Source organism: Lampetra planeri, chromosome 1 (genome assembly GCF_965212315.1).
Source record: "Lampetra planeri chromosome 1, kcLamPlan1.2.h2, whole genome shotgun sequence".
In the NCBI taxonomy this organism is placed as follows: Eukaryota; Metazoa; Chordata; class Hyperoartia; order Petromyzontiformes; family Petromyzontidae; genus Lampetra; species Lampetra planeri.
Genome location: NC_136107.1, coordinates 38,473,743 through 38,493,697, shown reverse-complemented (window position 1 = coordinate 38,493,697; position 19,955 = coordinate 38,473,743). Strand labels below are relative to the sequence as shown.

Sequence of the window (19,955 nt, the reverse complement as noted above, 5' to 3'; positions counted from 1 at the left end):
TGACATCATGAAAACACGCAGAGCTACTTGTATATAAGTACTAACGAGAGAAAAACCAGGAAATTCGGTAAACAAATGCCTTCTATCCGTAGAATTACAGTGATGGTTACGCTGAAGACATGTATGTATGTTGAACTTCTTTCGCACCGTACGTAGCCAACCGTGCAAATCGAAGGTTCGGGGGAAGGACAAAGAACAGATGACGCGGGACACACACTTCTACACGCCACTGCCTTTATTAAACAGATTGTCAACACATACCTAAAATCCCGCAGTGCAAATAAAACCAGGAAAACTTGTTGAAAATCCGACAATATTTTTTTCACCTTTAAAACACGTTCTGCTGCGCTAGTGTGCGGGCATTGTGTGGGGAGAAAATACATCTGTGCTTTCTGCTTCTTGCTGAAACGTGGAGGCTTACCAAAGTCATCGCTCAGAAGCTACTCTTCAGGGTCACGGGGCGCACGGTGTGGCTGGATGACAACAACTGCCCTGCCAAAATCGATTCCTTAAACTCGTGTAAAGACTCACGGGAAGGGGGATAATGCGGCCACGCTGCGACACTGATGACGGATGAGCTGCGATCATTGTCCATAACAGATGCTCACCCGGCTGCGCGTCGCTGCCACTTCAAGGTAATTTGTAACGGGGTTGCGCTGCATTTTACCTGGTTTCTTGTGTCCATGCAATGCGCACTTTTGACCAAACACTCAGGTTCCTTTTCGATTTAAAGCTTTCGTGACTGCAGGGATTCATCTTCTTGGTTCTTTCGGTAAAGTCACGTAGAATGGAAATAATGAAATAATAAAATATTTTTTTTTTATAATTTGTATTTTTTATTATTTTATTATTTCCATTCTACGTGACCTACGTAGAATGGAAATAATAAAATAATAAAAATAAATATTAAACAATTAAATGTATTATGTTTTATTTGTATTTTTTTATTATTTCCATTCTACGTGACTTTACCGAAAGAACCAAGAAGATGAATCAGGTTCCTGCCGACTTTTAAATCCTTTAACCGAAATACCAATGTAAGGTTATTTGAAATCGGTAATGCGGTTTAAAGGGTTTTGAAATTGGCACCCCGATCGCTTAAATTCGTAGGGTTGGCTGGCAAGTAAGGTCAATGTTTATGCAATCAGTCAGTGTCCATGGGTCAGCGTTCACATGAGTAATGGATCAGCGTTCATGTGATGGGTCAGTGTTCGTGCGATGCGTCAGTGTCTGTGTGATGGGTCAGTGTGTGTGTGTGATGGATCAGTATTCAAGGAATAATAGTTAATAATTGAAAGTCCTTGCTTTCCTTGAGGGACTAGAATGCCACGTCGCGTGATAGCAGTGGCCCTGTGTTGTGGCTGATGTTTTATTGCGTGGTGTTGTGAAGCCACGTGGTGCGGCGAAATCTCTGCGGTGCACAATTTGTCAAGCTTACTGATTTAAACGGTTAGGCTGCCGATTTTTAAACCCTTGTACTGCAAACCGCAAAAAACTGCGGCTAATATCTTCTTGGTTCTTTCGGTAAAGTCACGTAGAAGGGAAATAATAAAATAATAAAAATAAAACATAATAAAATACAATTCTCACGACGTTTCGGCCACAACGCAAGCAGCCGTCCTCAGGTGAAGAACAGGGCTGTCGGAAAGACAGCGTCTGAATGTTTATTGTTTTATATTTTTATTATTTTATTATTTCCCTTCCACGTGACTTTACCGAAAGAACCAAGAAGATGAATCCCTGCAGTCACGAAAGCTTTAAATCGAAATGTGGCTAATATGTTTATCTATATTTGTTCAGCCAAAATTTTTTTCAAAGCGGTACGGTCCGCTTTGAAAATCGGGACGGGGTGAAAAGGGTAAAAAAAAATTGTCAGCCCCACCGCTGAAATAGTTAGTGTTGTAAAGCTGCGTCGCGCGCTCTGCTGCGTGTGCGTGGACGAGTGTGTGTCGCCACTAGACGCCGCTATACGTAGCCGATGAGGCGGGGAGTGCTGGGGAAGTTGCGGCGCATGCCCATGCACTTGTCGCGGTCGATGAAGAGCGAGTTGGCCTTGACCCCGAGGTCGTGCTCCAGCGCTGCGCGCGTGGAGGCGAGGACCTGCAACGCAGACTCGGCCTCCGCCTTGCGCCGCTTGAGCGCGCCGATGGTGTCCTGCAGCTCGTGCACCTCGCCCATCAGCCTGAGCAAAGCAGAGGCAGCGGCCGCTCGCTGACCGCATTTCGCTACTCGACGCCGGCCACACCACAGCCGACGTGACAAGACACTGTCAGGGAAATGTGCCGCCAGACCCCGACGCCTGCTGTCATAATATACAGCAGGCGTCGGGGCCGGGATCGAACTCACGACCCTCCTGTATACCAGGCGAGGTAGTTAACATCAACTAGCCACCGTGATGATGATGAGAGAGACACACAAACTCCAAATATACAGCAGCAGGCGTCGGGGCCGGGATCGAACTCACGACCCTCCTGTATACCAGGCGAGGTAGTTAACATCTAGCCACCGTGGCGCCTAGAGCTTGTTGGCTTCTGGTCTCCGCAAGGAGGGTTGATGGATTCTCTTAACTAGCAAGCCGAGCGGTTAGAAGCAACAGCACGCACGGGTGTGATGCCTCACTAACAGCAGGGAGGCAGGGCTGCCACCATGCTTCGTATGCGTATCACGTGACAACCTGGCATTACATGCACCGTCCATTTGGCCTTGTCTTGTTACAAAAACACTACGCACGCACCCCCGTTGGGATTTGAGACGTGAGCAAAAGTGCGTCGCCATAAACCACGCTCCGTGGGCTTTAGGAGCAAACCTTCGAGGAAGATTTCCGAACCAGGGCGGCCTCCATGCGGCGTGTTCAAGTCACGGAGGAGGGAAGGGTACCTTGACCTGTAGGGTCAGTGTGGCTTCTCTATAGGGTCGGTGTGGCTCTCCTATAGGGTCAGTGTGGCTCTCCTATAGGGTCAGTGTGGCTCCCCCATAGGGTCAGTGTGGCTCTCCTATAGGGCCAGTGTGACTCTCCTATAGGGTCAGTGTAGCTCCCTTGTAGGGTCAGTGTGATTCTCCTATAGGGTCAGTGCGACTCCCTTGTAGGGTCAGTGTGGCTCTCCTATAGGGTCAGTGTGGCTCCCCGATAGGGTCAGTGCGACTCCCTTGTAGGTCTAGTGTAATTCCCCTATAGGGTCAGTGTGACTCCCCTATAGGGCCAGTGTGAATCTCACTTGACTTGTGGGGCATCGCGACACAGTTCCACGTTGGGCCTTCGGATGCGCTCCTCCAAACGCGTCTGAGCCACCTTCAGGGGCGCCTGCTTCTCCTGGATGGCTCTCTTGATGTTCTCAATCAGCACCTCCGTCTGGAAGATCTCTTGCATGGTCTGTTGATGACAAACGCACAGATCTGTGTTTACAGGAACGCCGCTCTGTATGGGTGCAGTGTGTGTTCGTGCGTATTTGTTGAACTTCTTTCGCACCGTACGTAGCCAACCGTGGGGTGCCGGGGGGAAAGACAACAACCTAAACACAAAAAAGGAGTTATAAATAAATGAGTTTTCAATCTAGATTAATTAAGTGCTTAGCTCCAGTGACTTCGTAATATTGGAAGGAAGAGCGCAGCTAGCTACATACAGTGCGAAAGAAGTTCAACATACATCCAAATCAATTTAACACGTAGGCTTTCGCGACCAATATTATTCATAATATAGATTTTTGGGTCAGATCGCGTTATTTATAAATGTGTCGTAACCTTCCACCACCCGACACGGCTGTGCTCACCTTCGCCAGGTGTGTCTGCAGCTTGTTTTTGGTCTCGGCCGTCTCAGAGACACGGTTGGTGAAGGCCACGTTGACGGAGTTGAACTGCTGCCACATGTTGGTCGAGGCCACCTCCAGCGTGGCCTCCACGTCCTCGCGCAGCTTGGAGGAGGCCGCGCGCTCGCACTGCGACCGCACGATGTTGTCCTCCGTGAACTTGGCCCAGGACTCGGGCACGGAGATCCTTGGGAGAGGGGGGGGGGGGCACGGAGGAACGGCAAATTCCCCGCTCCGCCGCCACCACCGCCGGCATCGTTTACGGAAGCGCTCGCCGCTGCGGCCCGTGACTAGGTCACGGGCGGAAAGGTCACAGACGAGCATGGGGAGCACTGGCAATTGAATGTATGTATGTACGTGTAAAGGGGAGCGGTGGTGTAGCGGTTAGCGCGCTGCGTTATGAACCTGGCGACCCGGGTTCGATTCTCGCTCACGGCTAACACCAGTGACGATTATCTAAACCGGTCCTGGGCCTCCCCGAGGTCGACACAGCCTTAAATGAGTACCTGGTGCGGTGTGTAAACATAGCCACTCGGGAGACAAAGGCGGTCGGGCGTGGTGCTGGCCACCCACCCCCTCGTGTACCGTTCTGGCCTTCATAGATGCTCGCTAACAGCACTTGCCCCTACAGTCTGTTAAGGCTATACGGGGGATCTTTATCTTTGTATGTTGAACTTCTTTCGCACCATTCTGTCACCGTTTTTAAAACAATTTCCAGCTCCTTGAGTGAAGGTGCTCTATAAATGTAGTATAAAGCTAGCAGGAATTTTTCCGAGTGCAGAACCAAATTTGACGTGAATTGTTCTTGTCTGTGGTCAGTGCTGCACAAGTCGCATACCTACATCAACCGACTACAACTCGAGGTGCCAAATGAAACGCAGGCGGTCGACTGCATTCCAAGCCAGGATCCCAGCGGTGCCACTCGGAGCCAACCCAGCCACCTCTGTAGGCTGCGATGTGCAGCGGCTGGGTTAAAGTGTATGCCTGGCGCCCATCAGTCTACCAAAGGAACAGGGTGGCGAGGGGGGAAGGGGGCAAAGGGGGGAATTTGCCCCAGACCTCACGCACCAAGGAGTGCCCACAGCGGGCCTGGTTTTGCTCATGGAGCAAGGGGATCCCGCGGGGGCTTTCGATCCTGGGCCTGCACGAACCGTTGCAACGTTCCTACTGGACATCTGTGAAAAATAACTTTACAGCTCATCGTATTCCTCCTGCAGTATGAATGTTCTGATTCTGAACCTCTGGGTGGTTTCTCTACCAAAGTCGGCGGTGCCGTAGCCCCCCACCCCCTATTCTGCGCCCCCCCCCCCCCACCTCCTCCTCCCCCCATCGTGGCGCCGCTCGGGCTTACGCGGGGTCCAGTTGCTCCACGCCTCGGAAGAAGCTGATGCCCTCGGAGGAGTTTCCCAGGTGCTGGCACTTCTCGTCGATGCGCAGGGCGTTGTGCTTGTCGCTGGCGTCGCGTTCCAGCTCGTGGTATGCCGCCCTGCTCGCGCTGACGTCACAACGTGCGTGCGCGCGCATGTCTGTTGAACTTCCTTCGCACCGTACGTAGCTCAACCGCGTTCGTCGGAGGTGCGAAAATCCGGCGACGGGGGGGGGGGGGGTGGAAATGCAGCGGAGGAAGCCGTGCGGGGAGCGTTTTTAGGCACCAGGGCCTGCTTCTCGCTGCTTTCAAAAGTCTGGGCGAAGCGATTTCCTCGCTCCAACGAGCAACGAGGCACCGGAGCACATCGCCTGTTCGCAGCCCTCAGCCAGTGGTGGACATTCCACATTCATATATATATCGTGGGGCGAGTCTATCAATAGGACATCCGCTGTTGACTTCTCCATAAATTGGTGCTAATTTGATCAAGCCTGTAGGGATGATGGGTTGAGTCAAACCGTTAAACCCCCCGCCCAACCAAGATTTGAACTCGCGACCTTCCATTTGCGAGCCGTTCGCTCTACCGCTGAGCCACCCGGCTGGTTCTTACCGTGCTGGTCGCTTCGAAAACAAATCTGATGGCAATGCTGTGGTCAGGAGCCACGGACATGAAAACGAGTGGTGCCATTAGACACAGCCGTGCACGCGCCGTCACGAGAGGTGGACTTACACGAGCTGAGCGTTGATTTTGTTCAGCTTATTTCTCAATTGCTCTTGGGACCTCCGCACCACGTCCACCTCCTGACATGCACACGCAGGGCAGGGATGCACGCTGATCACCACAGACGACGCTCTTACAGCTTATGTGCAAGAGAAGATCGTGTGGAAGCTGCAGTGTATGAAAGTCAGGGTTTAGTCTGAAAGGAGTGATACCTTAAAACCCTTTCCCGTTGCGAGACGTCTGCAAGTTGCAGGGTGGGGTGCCGTTCAACGCTGAATCTTGGAACGCACAAGCGGCTCAGGGTTAATTTTAATTAGAGATGCGTAGCGCCACTGTTTTAAAGACATTGTACTCACCGCAGAGAACTGTCGCGACACGACCGCACTCTACGATAGCTGGTGCCAAACTCTGCCAGACGCCCTCCCGCACGATCTATTATTTATAATTCCGTTTTGATTACCTTCGTGTACGTCATCGGAACGGAATGGGAAGAAAGACTGGTGGTGTACACGTTCGTCATCGGAACGGGAGAGGGTTAAGGCTGAGGTGGGTAGCACTAATCTACGAGAGGGTAAATTTAGGTTGAGACTTATCAGTGAGTGAATGAGTAAGCTGTGGGTCTTGTGAGTTAATGGGACCCATTATTGAGTGAGTGAAGTATGGGACACATGAGTGAGTGATTGGGTGGGTGGGTGAGCAAGTGAGGTGAGCTATGAAACCTACGGGCAGGGTGAGTGAGTAAGAAGTGTGAAATCGGCGTGCGAGTGAGTTTAGAATCAGAATCTTTATTCATACTGGCAGAATCCGATGGGTGAATGGAACCACCGGGTGAGTGAGTGAGTGAGTTGTGGGGGGCACCTGCAGCAGCTGTTTCTCCACGTCATCGTGCACCATGTCCATGCCCATGCGCTTCTCCCGGTGGTAGAGGCACTCCTTGCACACCTGGAGAGGAGAAAGCCACGAGTGAGCCCTACACGGCGTAGGTGCACACACAGCAGCGTATTTGGACTGCTAACATGTTCTGGTGGGTATGTATGTGTGTGTGTGTGTTGGCGAGCGGTGGCGCGGTGGTTAGCGCACTACGGTACGAACCCGACGACCCGAGTTCGAATACCGCTCACGACCAACATTCGATGACCGAATGTCTGATTGTATTTTTTGTGAACTGCTTTTTGTGTTTCGCTTGTTGTCCTTCCTACCGTACCTCCAATTAGCACGACTGGCTACGTGCGGTGCGAAAGAAGTTCAACATACATACTCCCCCTAGGTTTACTCGGCGTTAAATGAGTACCTGGTGCGGTGTGTTTACATCAGCACCGGGGAGACAAATGCGGCCGGGCCTTGTGCTGGCCACCCACCTTTTTTGTGCCTTGCCGGCTAACAGCACTTGCCTCAACAGCCTGTGAGAGGTTATACGGTGAATATTTGTCTTTGGTTTTGTGTGTGTGGATTAGCGGGCGAGTTTTATTGTTACGTGTGCTCGTTGTGTGTGATATGCACAGCTCCCGACACCAAATGTCAAAGACGAAGATCCCCCGTGTAGCCTTAACTGACCGCTGGGGCAAGTGCTGTTAGCGAATAGCACCTTTGAAGGCCTGCACGGCACACGAGGGGGCGGGTGGCCAACACCACTCCCGGCCCCCTTTGTCTCCCTCGTGGCGATGTTTACACACCGCACCGGGTACTCATTTGAGGCCGAGTCGAGCTAGAGAAAGTCCCACGACCGGTTCAGATGATCGTCACTGATGTTGGCCGTGACCGGGAATCGAACTTGGGTCGCAGGGTTCAGAGGGCAGCGTCGCGCGCTAACCGCTACGCTACCGCTCCCCCACACCCACCCACACAGATAGTCAGAGAAACGCACTTCCACTCTGACTCGGGGCATGAACCCCGCAGCTGGAGACGCGAGGATAAACAGCGAGTCGGCTCAGCGGCAGCGTGTGAAGCGAGGCAGGTGGGGAGACGCGGGTTGGGAGTGCTTCTGGAGACACACTCCTGTGTGTGGGTGGGTGGGGATGTCCCGGGCAAGGAATGAGGTGTGCACGATGTACAGGGTGGTCCAGATGTCTCGTGGCTCCCAATTAATTCACCCTTCACAATTGTTCTTCTCGCCTTTAAGTATTAATTTCTGTGTAGGTGTGTGCAGGTGTGGCGGTGTGGGGGTGAACAGGTGTAGCCGTGTAGGTGTGGGTAGGTGTTGGCAGTGTGGGGGCCACCAGTTGCAGTGGAAGGAGGAGTCTGTTTAGTTCGGGATGTTCTGACGCAAATGAGCCTGGAAGTGCAGCTCGGCGAATGAAGATGCCGGCACGTGAATCTCACTGTGACGGATAACCCGGGGCGCCCAAATATCTCCATCATTCTATTTCAATTGATTCCCTCTCCCAATCGATTCGAAGTGCCCCCCCGCCCCACCTCCAAAAAAAAAAACGCTCGAGAAAGTGACTTCCATTCGCCACTAGCAATCAGGTGTGCACAGGTGTTGCTGTATGGATGTTGAACTTCTTTCGCGCCGTACGTAACCGACCGTGCTGACATCCGGGCGCGTCGTACTGCGGGCGTGCGCAGGTGGCATGCGGTGTCAGTGGTTCTGTGATGTCCCAAGCAGCGGGCACGAGAGGTGGGCGGTGGTGGAGCGAGCGAGGGGGCAGGGAGGAGGGAGGGGGTGCATTGCACCCTGCCCCCCCGCGGCGCGATGTAGGCGGGGCGGCACCTGCATCGGCCCCTCGGTCTCGGCGAGCGCGCGCTCCACGCGCTTCTTCATGTCGCCCAGCGCGTTCATCTCGGCGACGCTGCGCTGCATCTCGTGGCTCAGCTCCGCCCTCCAGAAGGAGATGTCGCCCACGCGCTCGCCCAGCCCGCGGCTGCTCTCGGCCTGAACGCGGCGCGTCGCCTGCTCCGCGTCGCGCAGCAGGCGAACCGTGTCGTGGCGCAGGCGCTCGGCGTCGTGGCGCGACACCTCGGAGCGCGAGTAGTGGCCCTGGTTGGCGCGCTGCCACTCGAGGGGCGTGAAGCGAGCCGACAGGACCAGAGCCGTGCGGCTCGCCGAGGGGGACCCCGCGGAGGCCAGGGGCGGCATGCGCGGGTGCTGCATCTGCAGGTGCTGATGCGACGGGGCGGTCATGACCCGCGCGCCGTTGCCCAAGGAGGAGCTGGCTGGGCGCCAGTGCACGCAGGGGTTGTAGCTGCGTGGAGGAAATTAAATAGATTCAAACAACGCGCGTCCGACGTGAAGCTATATGTATAAATAAATGTTAACCGGGTAAGGGCCCACTGAGCTATGCAGCTCCTTTTTCAGAAGCGACCTGGCCGCAAATGATAGCTCAACGAAGCGGCTTATCATAATCACGTGGACATTTATAGCGGCAGCCAAATAGTCTAAACGCGTGGTGTTCATTTATAAATGTGGCGAGAAAATCCGGTGGACCCGGAGAAAAACCCACGCGACCACGGGGAGAGAGACACCGCAAACTCCAAATATACAGCAGGCGTCAGGGTCGGGATCGAACCCACGACCTTCTGTATACCAGGCGAGGTAGTTAACATCTCGCCACCGCGGTGAGATGCGGCGGTCACGTGCGCGACATTGTGTGCGTGGTATTTTGAACCTCTTTCTCAGCGTACGTAGCCAACCGTGGTTATCGTATCACCGTTCGCAAAAAGAGAATGGCATAACGTATGAGTTCGGTGGCAGGACGAGAAAAATAAGAAGACCCCGTGACGCGGAAACATTTTATTTTAAAATAAATTTTAAGGCCACGGCCAATCCACTGTTGGATGAATGCCTCCCTCTCCAAACTATGACCGAACACGTGCGTCAGCGCGGGTTGATGGACAGTAGAGGTGTTTCGATTTAAAGCTTTCGTGACTGCAGGGATTCATCTTCTTGGTTCTTTCTACGTGACTTTACCGAAAGAACCAAGAAGTAGAGGTGTTTCGGAGGTAATATAAATAATGGACTCGGTTCTTCTACATCGCAATTTGCACAAGACCTCAAAGCGCTTTACACTCTGGCGTATTAAGTTATGGCGAAAGCGGGCTGTAAGAGGGGGTGAGTTTTCGGATGAGTAAAAAAAAGCATCTCAAACTAGATCCCCCAAGGGATGGGGGAAGGGAATTCAACAATCGCAGAGCCTATTCTTAGGTTTTTTCGGTAAAGTCACGTAGGTAAAAAAATCAAAATTAATAAAAGTAAAATAAATTTTTTTATTTTTTATTTTATTTTACTTTTATTAATTTAAATTTTTTACCTACGTGACTTTACCGAAAAAACCTAAGAATATGAATCCTTGCAGTCACGAAAGCTTCAAATCTAGAATCGCAGAGCCTGGCTGCAGACGGCTCCGTTTGTCTCCCACAGAACACCACACAGTCCGGCCTTTGGGAATAACGGGTTTAGACCAGAATTATCAGATCTAAGTGTTTGCAGTGGAATATACAACTTGAGCAGAGATCAGTAAGATATTTATAAGCCAACCCATCCAAGGCCTTAAACGTGAGAAGAAGAACCTTAAAGTCGATTATTTCGGACATCGCCACCGATGGTTGTCGACACTGGGAATATAACTCAGGTGACTGGGTGCATAGCACAGTGCGCTAACCACTGCGCCACCGCTCCCCACCCGCCCCGTGACACCAAATCCCCAAATGGAAATGAGCCCTTGCACCTAAACTGTCCCAGATAAAGCCTCGACATCACTCTCCTACATTTCCCACTTCGTATCTACTGAATACATCTCTCTCCTCCCAATTCTGAATATGTATATATGTTCTCTTATCATGAATACATTTATCGAATATCTCATATGAATGATCTCCCTCTCATGTCCCATCTTAATGGATATGTTGCCTATCTCTTCTGAATACAGATGTTTAATTTCCTATTATTAGATGTCCAACTATACACGTGTGCAGGGAAGTGTGAACGTGTATGCTTGTGTCGTAGCATACGTGTGTGCAGTAGTGTAGATGTGCAGTGTTGTAGTTGAGTGGGTCAGCAAGTGTGCAGTGTTGTAGTTGAGTCAGCAAGTGTGCAGTGTTGTAGTTGAGTGGGTCAGCAAGTGTGCAGTGTTGTAGTGGAGTGGGCCAGCAAGTGTGCAGTGTTGTAGTTGAGTGGGCCAGCAAGTGTGCAGTGTTGTAGTTGAGTGGGCCAGCAAGTGTGCAGTGTTGTAGTTGAGTGGGCCAGAAAGTGTGCAGTGTAGTAGTTGAGTGGGTCAGCAAGTGTGCAGTGTTGTAGTGGAGTGGGCCAGCAAGTGTGCAGTGTTGTAGTTGAGTGGGCCAGCAAGTGTGCAGTGTTGTAGTTGAGTGGGTCAGCAAGTGTGCAGCGTTGTAGTGGAGTGGGTCCGCAAGTGTGCAGTGTAGTAGTTGAGTGGGGCAGCAAGTGTGCAGTGTTGTAGTTGAGTGGGCCAGCAAGTGTGCAGTGTTGTAGTTGAGTGGGTCAGCAAGTGTGCAGTGTTGTAGTTGAGTGGGCCAGCAAGTGTGCAGTGTTGTAGTTGAGTGGGCCAGCAAGTGTGCAGTGTTGTAGTTGAGTGGGTCAGCAAGTGTGCAGTGTTGTAGTTGAGTGAGTCAGCAAATGTGCAGTGTTGTAGTTGAGTGGGCCAGCAAGTGTGCAGTGTAGTAGTTGAGTGGGTCAGCAAGTGTGCAGTGTTGTAGTGGAGTGGGCCAGCAAGTGTGCAGTGTTGTAGTTGAGTGGGCCAGCAAGTGTGCAGTGTTGTAGTTGAGTGGGTCAGCAAGTGTGCAGCGTTGTAGTGGAGTGGGCCAGCAAGTGTGCAGTGTTGTAGTTGAGTGGGCCAGCAAGTGTGCAGTGTTGTAGTTGAGTGGGTCAGCAAGTGTGCAGCGTTGTAGTGGAGTGGGTCCGCAAGTGTGCAGTGTAGTAGTTGAGTGGGGCAGCAAGTGTGCAGTGTTGTAGTTGAGTGGGCCAGCAAGTGTGCAGTGTTGTAGTTGAGTGGGTCAGCAAGTGTGCAGTGTTGTAGTTGAGTGGGCCAGCAAGTGTGCAGTGTTGTAGTTGAGTGGGCCAGCAAGTGTGCAGTGTTGTAGTTGAGTGGGTCAGCAAGTGTGCAGTGTTGTAGTTGAGTGGGTCAGCAAATGTGCAGTGTTGTAGTTGAGTGGGCCAGCAAGTGTGCAGTGTAGTAGTTGAGTGGGTCAGCAAGTGTGCAGTGTTGTAGTGGAGTGGGCCAGCAAGTGTGCAGTGTTGTAGTTGAGTGGGCCAGCAAGTGTGCAGTGTTGTAGTTGAGTGGGTCAACAAGTGTGCAGCGTTGTAGTGGAGTGGGTCCGCAAGTGTGCAGTGTAGTAGTTGAGTGGGGCAGCAAGTGTGCAGTGTTGTAGTTGAGTGGGCCAGCAAGTGTGCAGTGTTGTAGTTGAGTGGGTCAGCAAGTGTGCAGTGTTGTAGTTGAGTGGGCCAGCAAGTGTGCAGTGTTGTAGTTGAGTGGGCCAGCAAGTGTGCAGTGTTGTAGTTGAGTGGGTCAGCAAGTGTGCAGTGTTGTAGTTGAGTGGGTCAGCAAATGTGCAGTGTTGTAGTTGAGTGGGCCAGCAAGTGTGCAGTGTTGTAGTTGAGTGGGTCAGCAAGTGTGCAGTGTTGTAGTTGAGTGGGTCAGCAAATGTGCAGTGTTGTAGTTGAGTGGGTCAGCAAGTGTGCAGTGTTGTAGTTGAGTGGGTCAGCAAGTGTGCAGTGTTGTAGTTGAGTGGGTCAGCAAGAATGCAGTGTTGTAGTTGAGTGGGTCAGCAAGTGTGCAGTGTTGTAGTTGAGTGGGTCAGCAAGTGTGCAGAGTTGTAGTTGAGTGGGCCAGCAAGTGTGCAGTGTTCTAGTGGAGTGGGCCAGCAAGTGTGCAGTGTTGTAGTTGAGTGTGCCAGCAGGTGTGCAGTGTTGTAGTTGAGTGGGCAGCAAGTGTGCAGTGTTGTAGATGAGTGGGTCAGCATGTGTGCAGTATTGTAGTTGAGTGGGTCAGCAAGTCTGCAGTGTTGTAGTTGAGTGGGCCAGCAAGTGTGCAGTGTTGTAGTTGAGTGGGCCAACAGGTGTGCAGTGTTGTAGTTGAGTGGGTCAGCAAGTGTGCAGTGTTGTAGTTGAGTGGGTCAGCAAGTGTGCAGTGTTGTAGTTGAGTGGGCCAGCAAGTGTGCAGTGTAGTAGTTGAGTGGGTCAGCAAGTGTGCAGTGTAGTAGTTGAGTGGGTCAGCAGGTGTGCAGTGTTGTAGTTGAGTGGGCCAGCAAGTGTGCAGTGTTGTAGTGGAGTGGGTCAGCAGGTGTGCAGTGTTGTAGTTGAGTGGGTCAGCAAGTGTGCAGTGTTGTAGTTGAGTGGGTCAGCAAGTGTGCAGTGTTGTAGTTGAGTGGCAGTACGGGTGTGTGCTGATGACCGACCCGGCTGGGTGCCTGTAGCTGGCCCGCATGGTGCTGATGGAGGGCAAGAAGGGGCCCATGGCTGCTCGCGACCGCACGTACGTGGCCGCGTTCGTTGCGCCAAGCAGCTCCATTGAACCTCAAATCTAAGCCCCGGGGGGAGAGGCGAGGGAGGCGCGGAGACGCTGACACATTAACAACGGCCGCTGCCACGAATCCCAATCGTACTTGCTCAATGCGGGAGAACTTCTTCACAATTCTGGAAAATCGACCGACGAGGCTGGTTGTTCGCAATGACCAGCGGGAACTTCACGCTACTCAAATTGTAAATATTTTTCCGAAGCGACCTGGCCACGAATGATAGCTCAGCAAAGTGGCTTATCGCGTAGAAATATATAGTAGCAGCCAAATAATACAAAATTGTAAATGTTGTGGATTTGCTCTCCAACACACCGGTGTGCTGAAGTAGTCACTAATTGCCACGTTTTGCTTACGTGACAAACCTTACGAAATGGCTGTGTCGGGTGGTGGCGGGTTAACAACACATTTATATTTACGCGATCTAACCCAAAAAACCCATTTATTGTGGAAAATACAAAATTGGTATTCTCTGGTCTGACACTTATGAGATTAGGACATAAAGAACGCTGTCTCTGGTGTAGGCCAATCCGTTTCAAAGACAATGCATATATTATCAGAGCGTGTTGGTTTGCATGTTCACCACAAGTACATGGGGTTAATGCGAACTTGATTTCTTGCATAAGGTTTCTATTTGGTGTTTGAACATCTTAGCACCTCCTGTTTTATTGCCAGAAAGGGTAACACCTATTCTTATGTTTCACATTGTGATACTGCCTCGGCAGTGGTGCACAAGCATACATAACATACGCTTACAACTTTCATCAATACCATTGCTCTTAAATGAATTATATACTTAATACGAGACGTTTTAGGCAATTTTCCTTCTTTATGGCAGAGGCATACGAAGAATGGCCAACGTTGCATGACATCTTGTAACGTTAAAGAAGTGTAGAGGGCTCAGAGGGGGTCCCCTAGGGGCTCTATGTCTGACTCCGAAGCCACTTACTTCGTAACAGTCCGAGGTCCCGCGCCGGTGTCGAGACAGACACGAGAGGCGCCACTCCGAAGCCACTCCGACCACGCGAAACCCGCGCACTTTTGTGCTGGAGCTGAGTGCTGTTTGTGGACGGCAGAGTCACTGTTGCTATGAGCGCCCCGTGCCGTGTGGATGACTTCTCGTGGGAAGGTGGGTGGGGGTGTGTGCAGTGCGATTTCTGCTGCACGTCACGCGTTCTGCATTCACAGGCGCTCTTGGCTGGCGTGGTGTGTAATGATATGCGGTGAAGAAATGAGGCCCCCCCCATCCATCCATTCATTCATTGCATCATCAACTCGCCGGGGGTGGTGGCGGGGGGGGCTCTGATGGCTCCTTTGTGCGACGACGTTCCTCCCGCCCTACCCACCTGGGGTGGCGACAATGGAGCGGTCCTCAAATATCCGGACGTCGTGTGGACGTGTGAGTGAATGGTCGTGTCGGTTCACGCGCGCGCGTGCGTGGGGTTCCTGCGGTGTGCCGAGCCAGTCACAACACAACTAAAACGCGTTAATTATTCACGCGAATTAAATGACTCATATAAATAAAACACGCGCGTTTTATTGTACATTTATTGTGACGGCATTATATTAAGGGTTTTTTCCCCCCTTCTGGATATCCACACCAAACGTCACCATTAATATGTCATCGCGCACAACGATGATCATTAACTCATACCAATGGCGCTTTCTGGGATTCAAATTTAGAATGCGGGAGATATTAACTTACTCAAATCAAAATCGCCCTCTCTTTATTTCCACAGGTTCAGTAAATTAATGGCTTCCGAAACAGAATCATTGCTTCTCTGTACGTGCTGACGATACATTTCTGTATTGGACCAAATCTATCACGCGTAGCTTGTTTCGGCTGATATAGAATTCACATTGTGTCCTAAATCAATTCAGTTGACATCGTATATTTTTGGAAGGACATACGTATGCATCTGTTCTATCCATTTTCCACAGAACGTACGTGCTAATATAATGCCACGACTTATAGGAAAACTGCATACATACTATTAATCAGAAACCCAAGTACTACACCTCACATCCAACACCCATAGTGCAACTCGTGTAAAGGCATTGTACAATTCCTGGAAGTCAGTGACTGATTTCACAATTGTAAGTGTGCTCTTTATCAACACTGAATACGAGCGGCATGTGAGACTTTTCTTGTCCCAAATAATCTATTACTATTTATTTTACTTATTTATTATTTAGCCACGTAAGGCCCACCGAGCTCTGAAGACCGAGAGACACTGCTGTCCCGGAGACCATCGGATAAGTGAAGCCACTGAGAGAGAGATAGGGAGAGACAGAGAGAGTCAGGGCTGTCCCAGAGACCATTGTATAAGTGAAGCCATTGACAGAGAGAGAGGCACAGAGAGAGTCAGGGCTGTCCCGAAGACGATCTGATAAGTGAACCCACTGAGAGGGAGAGAGAGCGCGAGAGGGACAGGGAGAGTCAGGGCTGTTTCGGAGACCACCCCACAAGTGGTTGGTCTTTGTGCGTGGCACACGGCCGCTCCTCAGCCAGTTGATCTGGCTCCCACGCAGTGCCGAGGCGATTCTCTCAGATCATCGGGTGGAGGTCTCTCTCACAGGGCAACGCTCGACCACACGGCCGTAGATCGAGGGGGAGGTTCCATGGGGAAGATGAACCATGCGACACGGGCTCTGCTCCCTGATGCGCGTGTTTAATTGTTTCTTTTTTGCGGGGTTAAATCGGGTAAATATAAATGTGTAGTTAAACCCGCGACCACCCCGACACAGCCAATTAGTAAGGTTCGTCACGTTAACAAAACCTGCCAATTCGTTACTACATCAGCGCACCGGTATGTTGGAGAGTAAACCCACAACATTTGCAATTAGAGAACGACGTTTCGCTAACCCCCCCCCCCACCAACCCCCCCTCTTTATTATGGATAATATTATGTCGCGACAGCCTCCGTGTTAAACTTAATTGCCTCTGTGTCAGCGGGGGCCTTGGGACTCGAGCGACAGGTCGCCGCCACTGCCGTCTCGCGATGAGAACGACGGCGCTCGAGGTCGACGCTACGAGGCCCCCTGCACGCTTCACGGGTTTCGCGTTGAGAGGTCGTGCGCGTGGATTGTTGTTGTTGTTGTGCCCTTCTCGGGGACGGAGATCGGAAGGAGATATTTCAAATTCAGCGCCATCAAAAATGTCATCTTGCTGCCCTCAAAAGACCTCGGCAACCCGTATGTCTTCTGTGCGGCGTACGCATCATGCTCGTCGTTTGTGGCCGGCCAATGTTGTTGCCACTCTGTGTGTGTGTGGAGTGTATGTGGTGTGTATGGGGGGGAGCGGTAGTGTAGCAGTTAGCGCGTCGCTACGAACCCGGCGACCCGAGTTCGATTTGCCACTCACAGCCAACACCAGTGACGATTATCTGAGCCAGTCCTGGGCCTCCCCCTAGGTCGACTCAGCCTCGAATTAGTACCTGGTGCGGTCTGTAAACATCGCCACTGCGAAGACAAAGGCGGTCGGGCGTGGTGCTGGCCACCCACCCCCTCGTGTGCCACTGCGCCGGCCTTAATAGGTGCTCGCTAACAGCACTTGTTCCAAGAGTCTGTGACAGGCTATACGGGGGGGATCTTTGTCTTTGTGTTAGTGTGTGTAATCGAGATAGAGGGAACGGAACACTGCGCCTTGGTAACGAAGCAAAGTGGAGCAAGGGGGGGGGGGGGGGTGGCGATGATGGAGGTGGGGAAAATGGAGAGCGCGTGCGCCGCGTGGCCTCGCTGGATTTTGTTAACGCGAAACTCTGAGAGCAACCCAAGTCAAGGCCCCCTCACCACCACCACCACCACCACCCGTGCCGTGCTCATTTATTGATACGAATTCGCATGCGTTATTCATCGTTCTAGGAACGGAGTGTGTAATTTGAGTGGCAGCGAGAGGGTGAATGAAACTGGAACGTGGCTTCACGTGCGTTGACGATGTCCCGCGAGATTTCCTCGCTTTTGGGAGAACAACGTGGGATGTTGATGTTGGGTTAAAATCAAAGAGATGCTCCAAATGAGACATTGAGGCGATGCTAATCTCTTGCTTACAGTCCCAAGTCGGTGATAATAATTCCACGTTCCAATCTTCTTGTTGGGAAATCTTTCTGGAGATTTAAAAGTCCCGGATTTTTTTCTCAGTTGGGTAATAATAGACCGGTCAAGACCACGCATTCACATGCAGTTCTCCCCTCTTGCGGTATTGAGCGGTATGCGACTTCCTCCCATCCCCGTTGGTTCCACGGGGATAGGGGGAGGGATGCCGTGCAGTGCTTGCAATAGCCGGTGACTTCGAAAGAGCGGGAATGAGTTTTGGAAACTTTTCTCTGCGGTTAGTTTGTAAAATAGAAACGTGCGTTTAGATTTGCTTTTCATAATATAGGTTTATTTTGGGGGAGTTAGACCACGTACATAACACATTCCTGCGGAGGGAGCTGGTAGGAACGTTGGATTGCTTGGTCAATGGCCAGGGTCAACGGCAGCGTGGTGTATTCCGCAAATATTCCCGACTGTGAGGGCGTGCACAAGCCGGCGTATTATTTGGCTGCTACTATAATAAGTTTTATAAGGGCACCACGGAGTGACCAGCCCCTCCCCAAGCAGCCCCACCCCTCCCATCCCCCACCCAGCCCAACCCTCCCCACCCAGCCCCTCCCTACCCTCCCCTCCCCACCCAGCCCCACCCTCCCCACCCAACCCCTCCCTACCCTCCCCTTCCCACCTAGCCCCACCCTCCCCACCCATCCCCTCCCCACCCAGCCCCTCCCTCCCCACCCAGCTCCTCCCTGCACGACGGACACAATAATCCCCTGTGGGCTGGTGTAACCAGTAGGTTCCTACCAGTATAAATGTGTCGTTAAACACGCCACCACCCGACGCAGACAACTAGTAAGGTTTGTCACGTAAACAGAAAGTGCCAATTCGTTACGAGTACAGCACACCGGTGTGTTACAGAGCAAATCCGCAATATTTTAATTGTTTTATTATTTGGCTGCTACTATAAATTTCCACGCGATAAGCAACTTCGCTTAACTATCATTCGTGGCCAGGTCGCTTCGGAAAAAGAAGCGAATAGCTGTGGGCCCTGACCTGGTAAACTAAAATAGTTTATTTTTATTTTTTGTATTTCTTTAGTGAGTTGCTTACCTTTCCAATACTTTCCACTCCTATTGCGTTTTTTAAAATGTGTTTGCTGTTGTAACGTTCTCACTCGCCCCGAACTGGACATCTCTGACAAAATAGCTTCATAGCTCATCGGATTCCTCCAGTATAAATATATAAATATTCCGATTCTAAGTAAATGGCAGAGCGGCAGCGAAGGCCACGTGGAGCTCTGTCCAATGGGGGCCTTCCCCAGCCGCGCTGGCGGTCAGAATCAGAACACGTATTTGCACCCGAGAAATCCGATGAGCTATAAAGCTTTTTTCCCCCAGACGTCCAGTCGTGTGGCGTTGCGTGGCGGCGCGTCTCTTCACACGGCTTGCGTCTTCCGCTGCTTGTATTTTTTGCGAGCCTTCCCACTTCGCCGCACGCGCGGTCTTCGGTTACGAGAGCGGGGGGTCTCGTCTCGCGTGTGAATCGTCACGGGAGCCGTCGGACCGCTCCAGAAAGATACACACGCGTCGCGACACTCTCTAAACAGTCGAGTCGCCGACTTGACCGACAGACGTGCCCCACGTGTCACATTCTTCGTCGGCTCCCGCTACGCCCTCGATATTGACCGTTCGGAGAGGTTGTGTCGACTGCGCTCGGTCAAGCACGGTTGCCAACGTACGGCGCACAAGAAGTTCAACGGGCATACATGCGTACAAAAGCGTGGTGTTTCGTCGACCGTGTTCCTTTCTCCCACCCTCCCCCTTCCGCCCCCTCCCGTGTGCGCCTGGCCGAGTGTAGAGAGGCCGCTTGTTCTTAGAGCGAGTCGGGGGCGGGGGGGGGGCAGGTTGCTAGGACGCACGAGGAGACCCCCTGCAGAGCTCAGAGTCCTCGCGACCGAATCTTTACCTCTCCCTGGCGCATGACAGAACGGAGCGCCGCGTGAAGCCGCTGCTTCTAAACTAAACTATATATATTTTTTGTATTTTACCAGGTAATGCCCCACTGAGCTATGTAACGCTTTTTTAAGAAGCGAATCTTCACTATCACGAAATGACAGCTCAACGAAGTGGCTCATTGTCACGCGGAAATTTATAGCAGCAGCCAAAATAATCTAAATGCGTGATGTTGAAGTCTAAATGTGGTGGGAAAAACCGGAGGATGCAGAGGAAAAATCCACGCGACCACGGGGAGAGAGATACCGCTGACTCCAATGTAGAGCAGGTTTCGGGGTCGGGATCGAACCCAGTCGAGGTAGTTAACAGCTCGCCACAACCACCACCACCAGCAGTAGCAGCTGGTGGTGGTGGACGTGACACCACGCATATATATTTCACTTGTAAAGCTGGTCCAAATTTGTTTAACACGTTGACTTTCGCGACCAAAATTATCCATAGTAGAGGTTTTTGGGTTAGGTCGCGTAAATATAAATGTCGTTGAACCCGCCACCACCCGACACAGCCAATGAGTAAGGTTTGCCACATAAAATTTTTTTTTAAATTGTAAATGT

The 19,955-nt window shown here is 51.6% G+C and overlaps 1 protein-coding gene across 1 annotated transcript; it reads right to left on the bottom strand.

Annotated features, from left to right (window-relative positions):
• Positions 1-217: 217 nt before the first annotated feature.
• LOC144722124 (tektin-3-like) lies at positions 218-14,435 on the bottom strand. The gene is made up of 9 exons (XM_078600289.1): positions 14,304-14,435; positions 13,238-13,362; positions 8,601-9,072; positions 6,749-6,832; positions 5,900-5,970; positions 5,155-5,298; positions 3,768-3,990; positions 3,216-3,370; positions 218-2,182 (listed from the first exon to the last, which is right to left on the bottom strand). Exons 2-9 carry the CDS (start codon positions 13,348-13,350, stop codon positions 1,966-1,968), a joined length of 1,479 nt encoding a protein of 492 aa, XP_078456415.1. The 5' UTR covers positions 13,351-13,362; positions 14,304-14,435; the 3' UTR covers positions 218-1,965.
• Between the last annotated feature and the right edge of the window lie 5,520 nt (positions 14,436-19,955).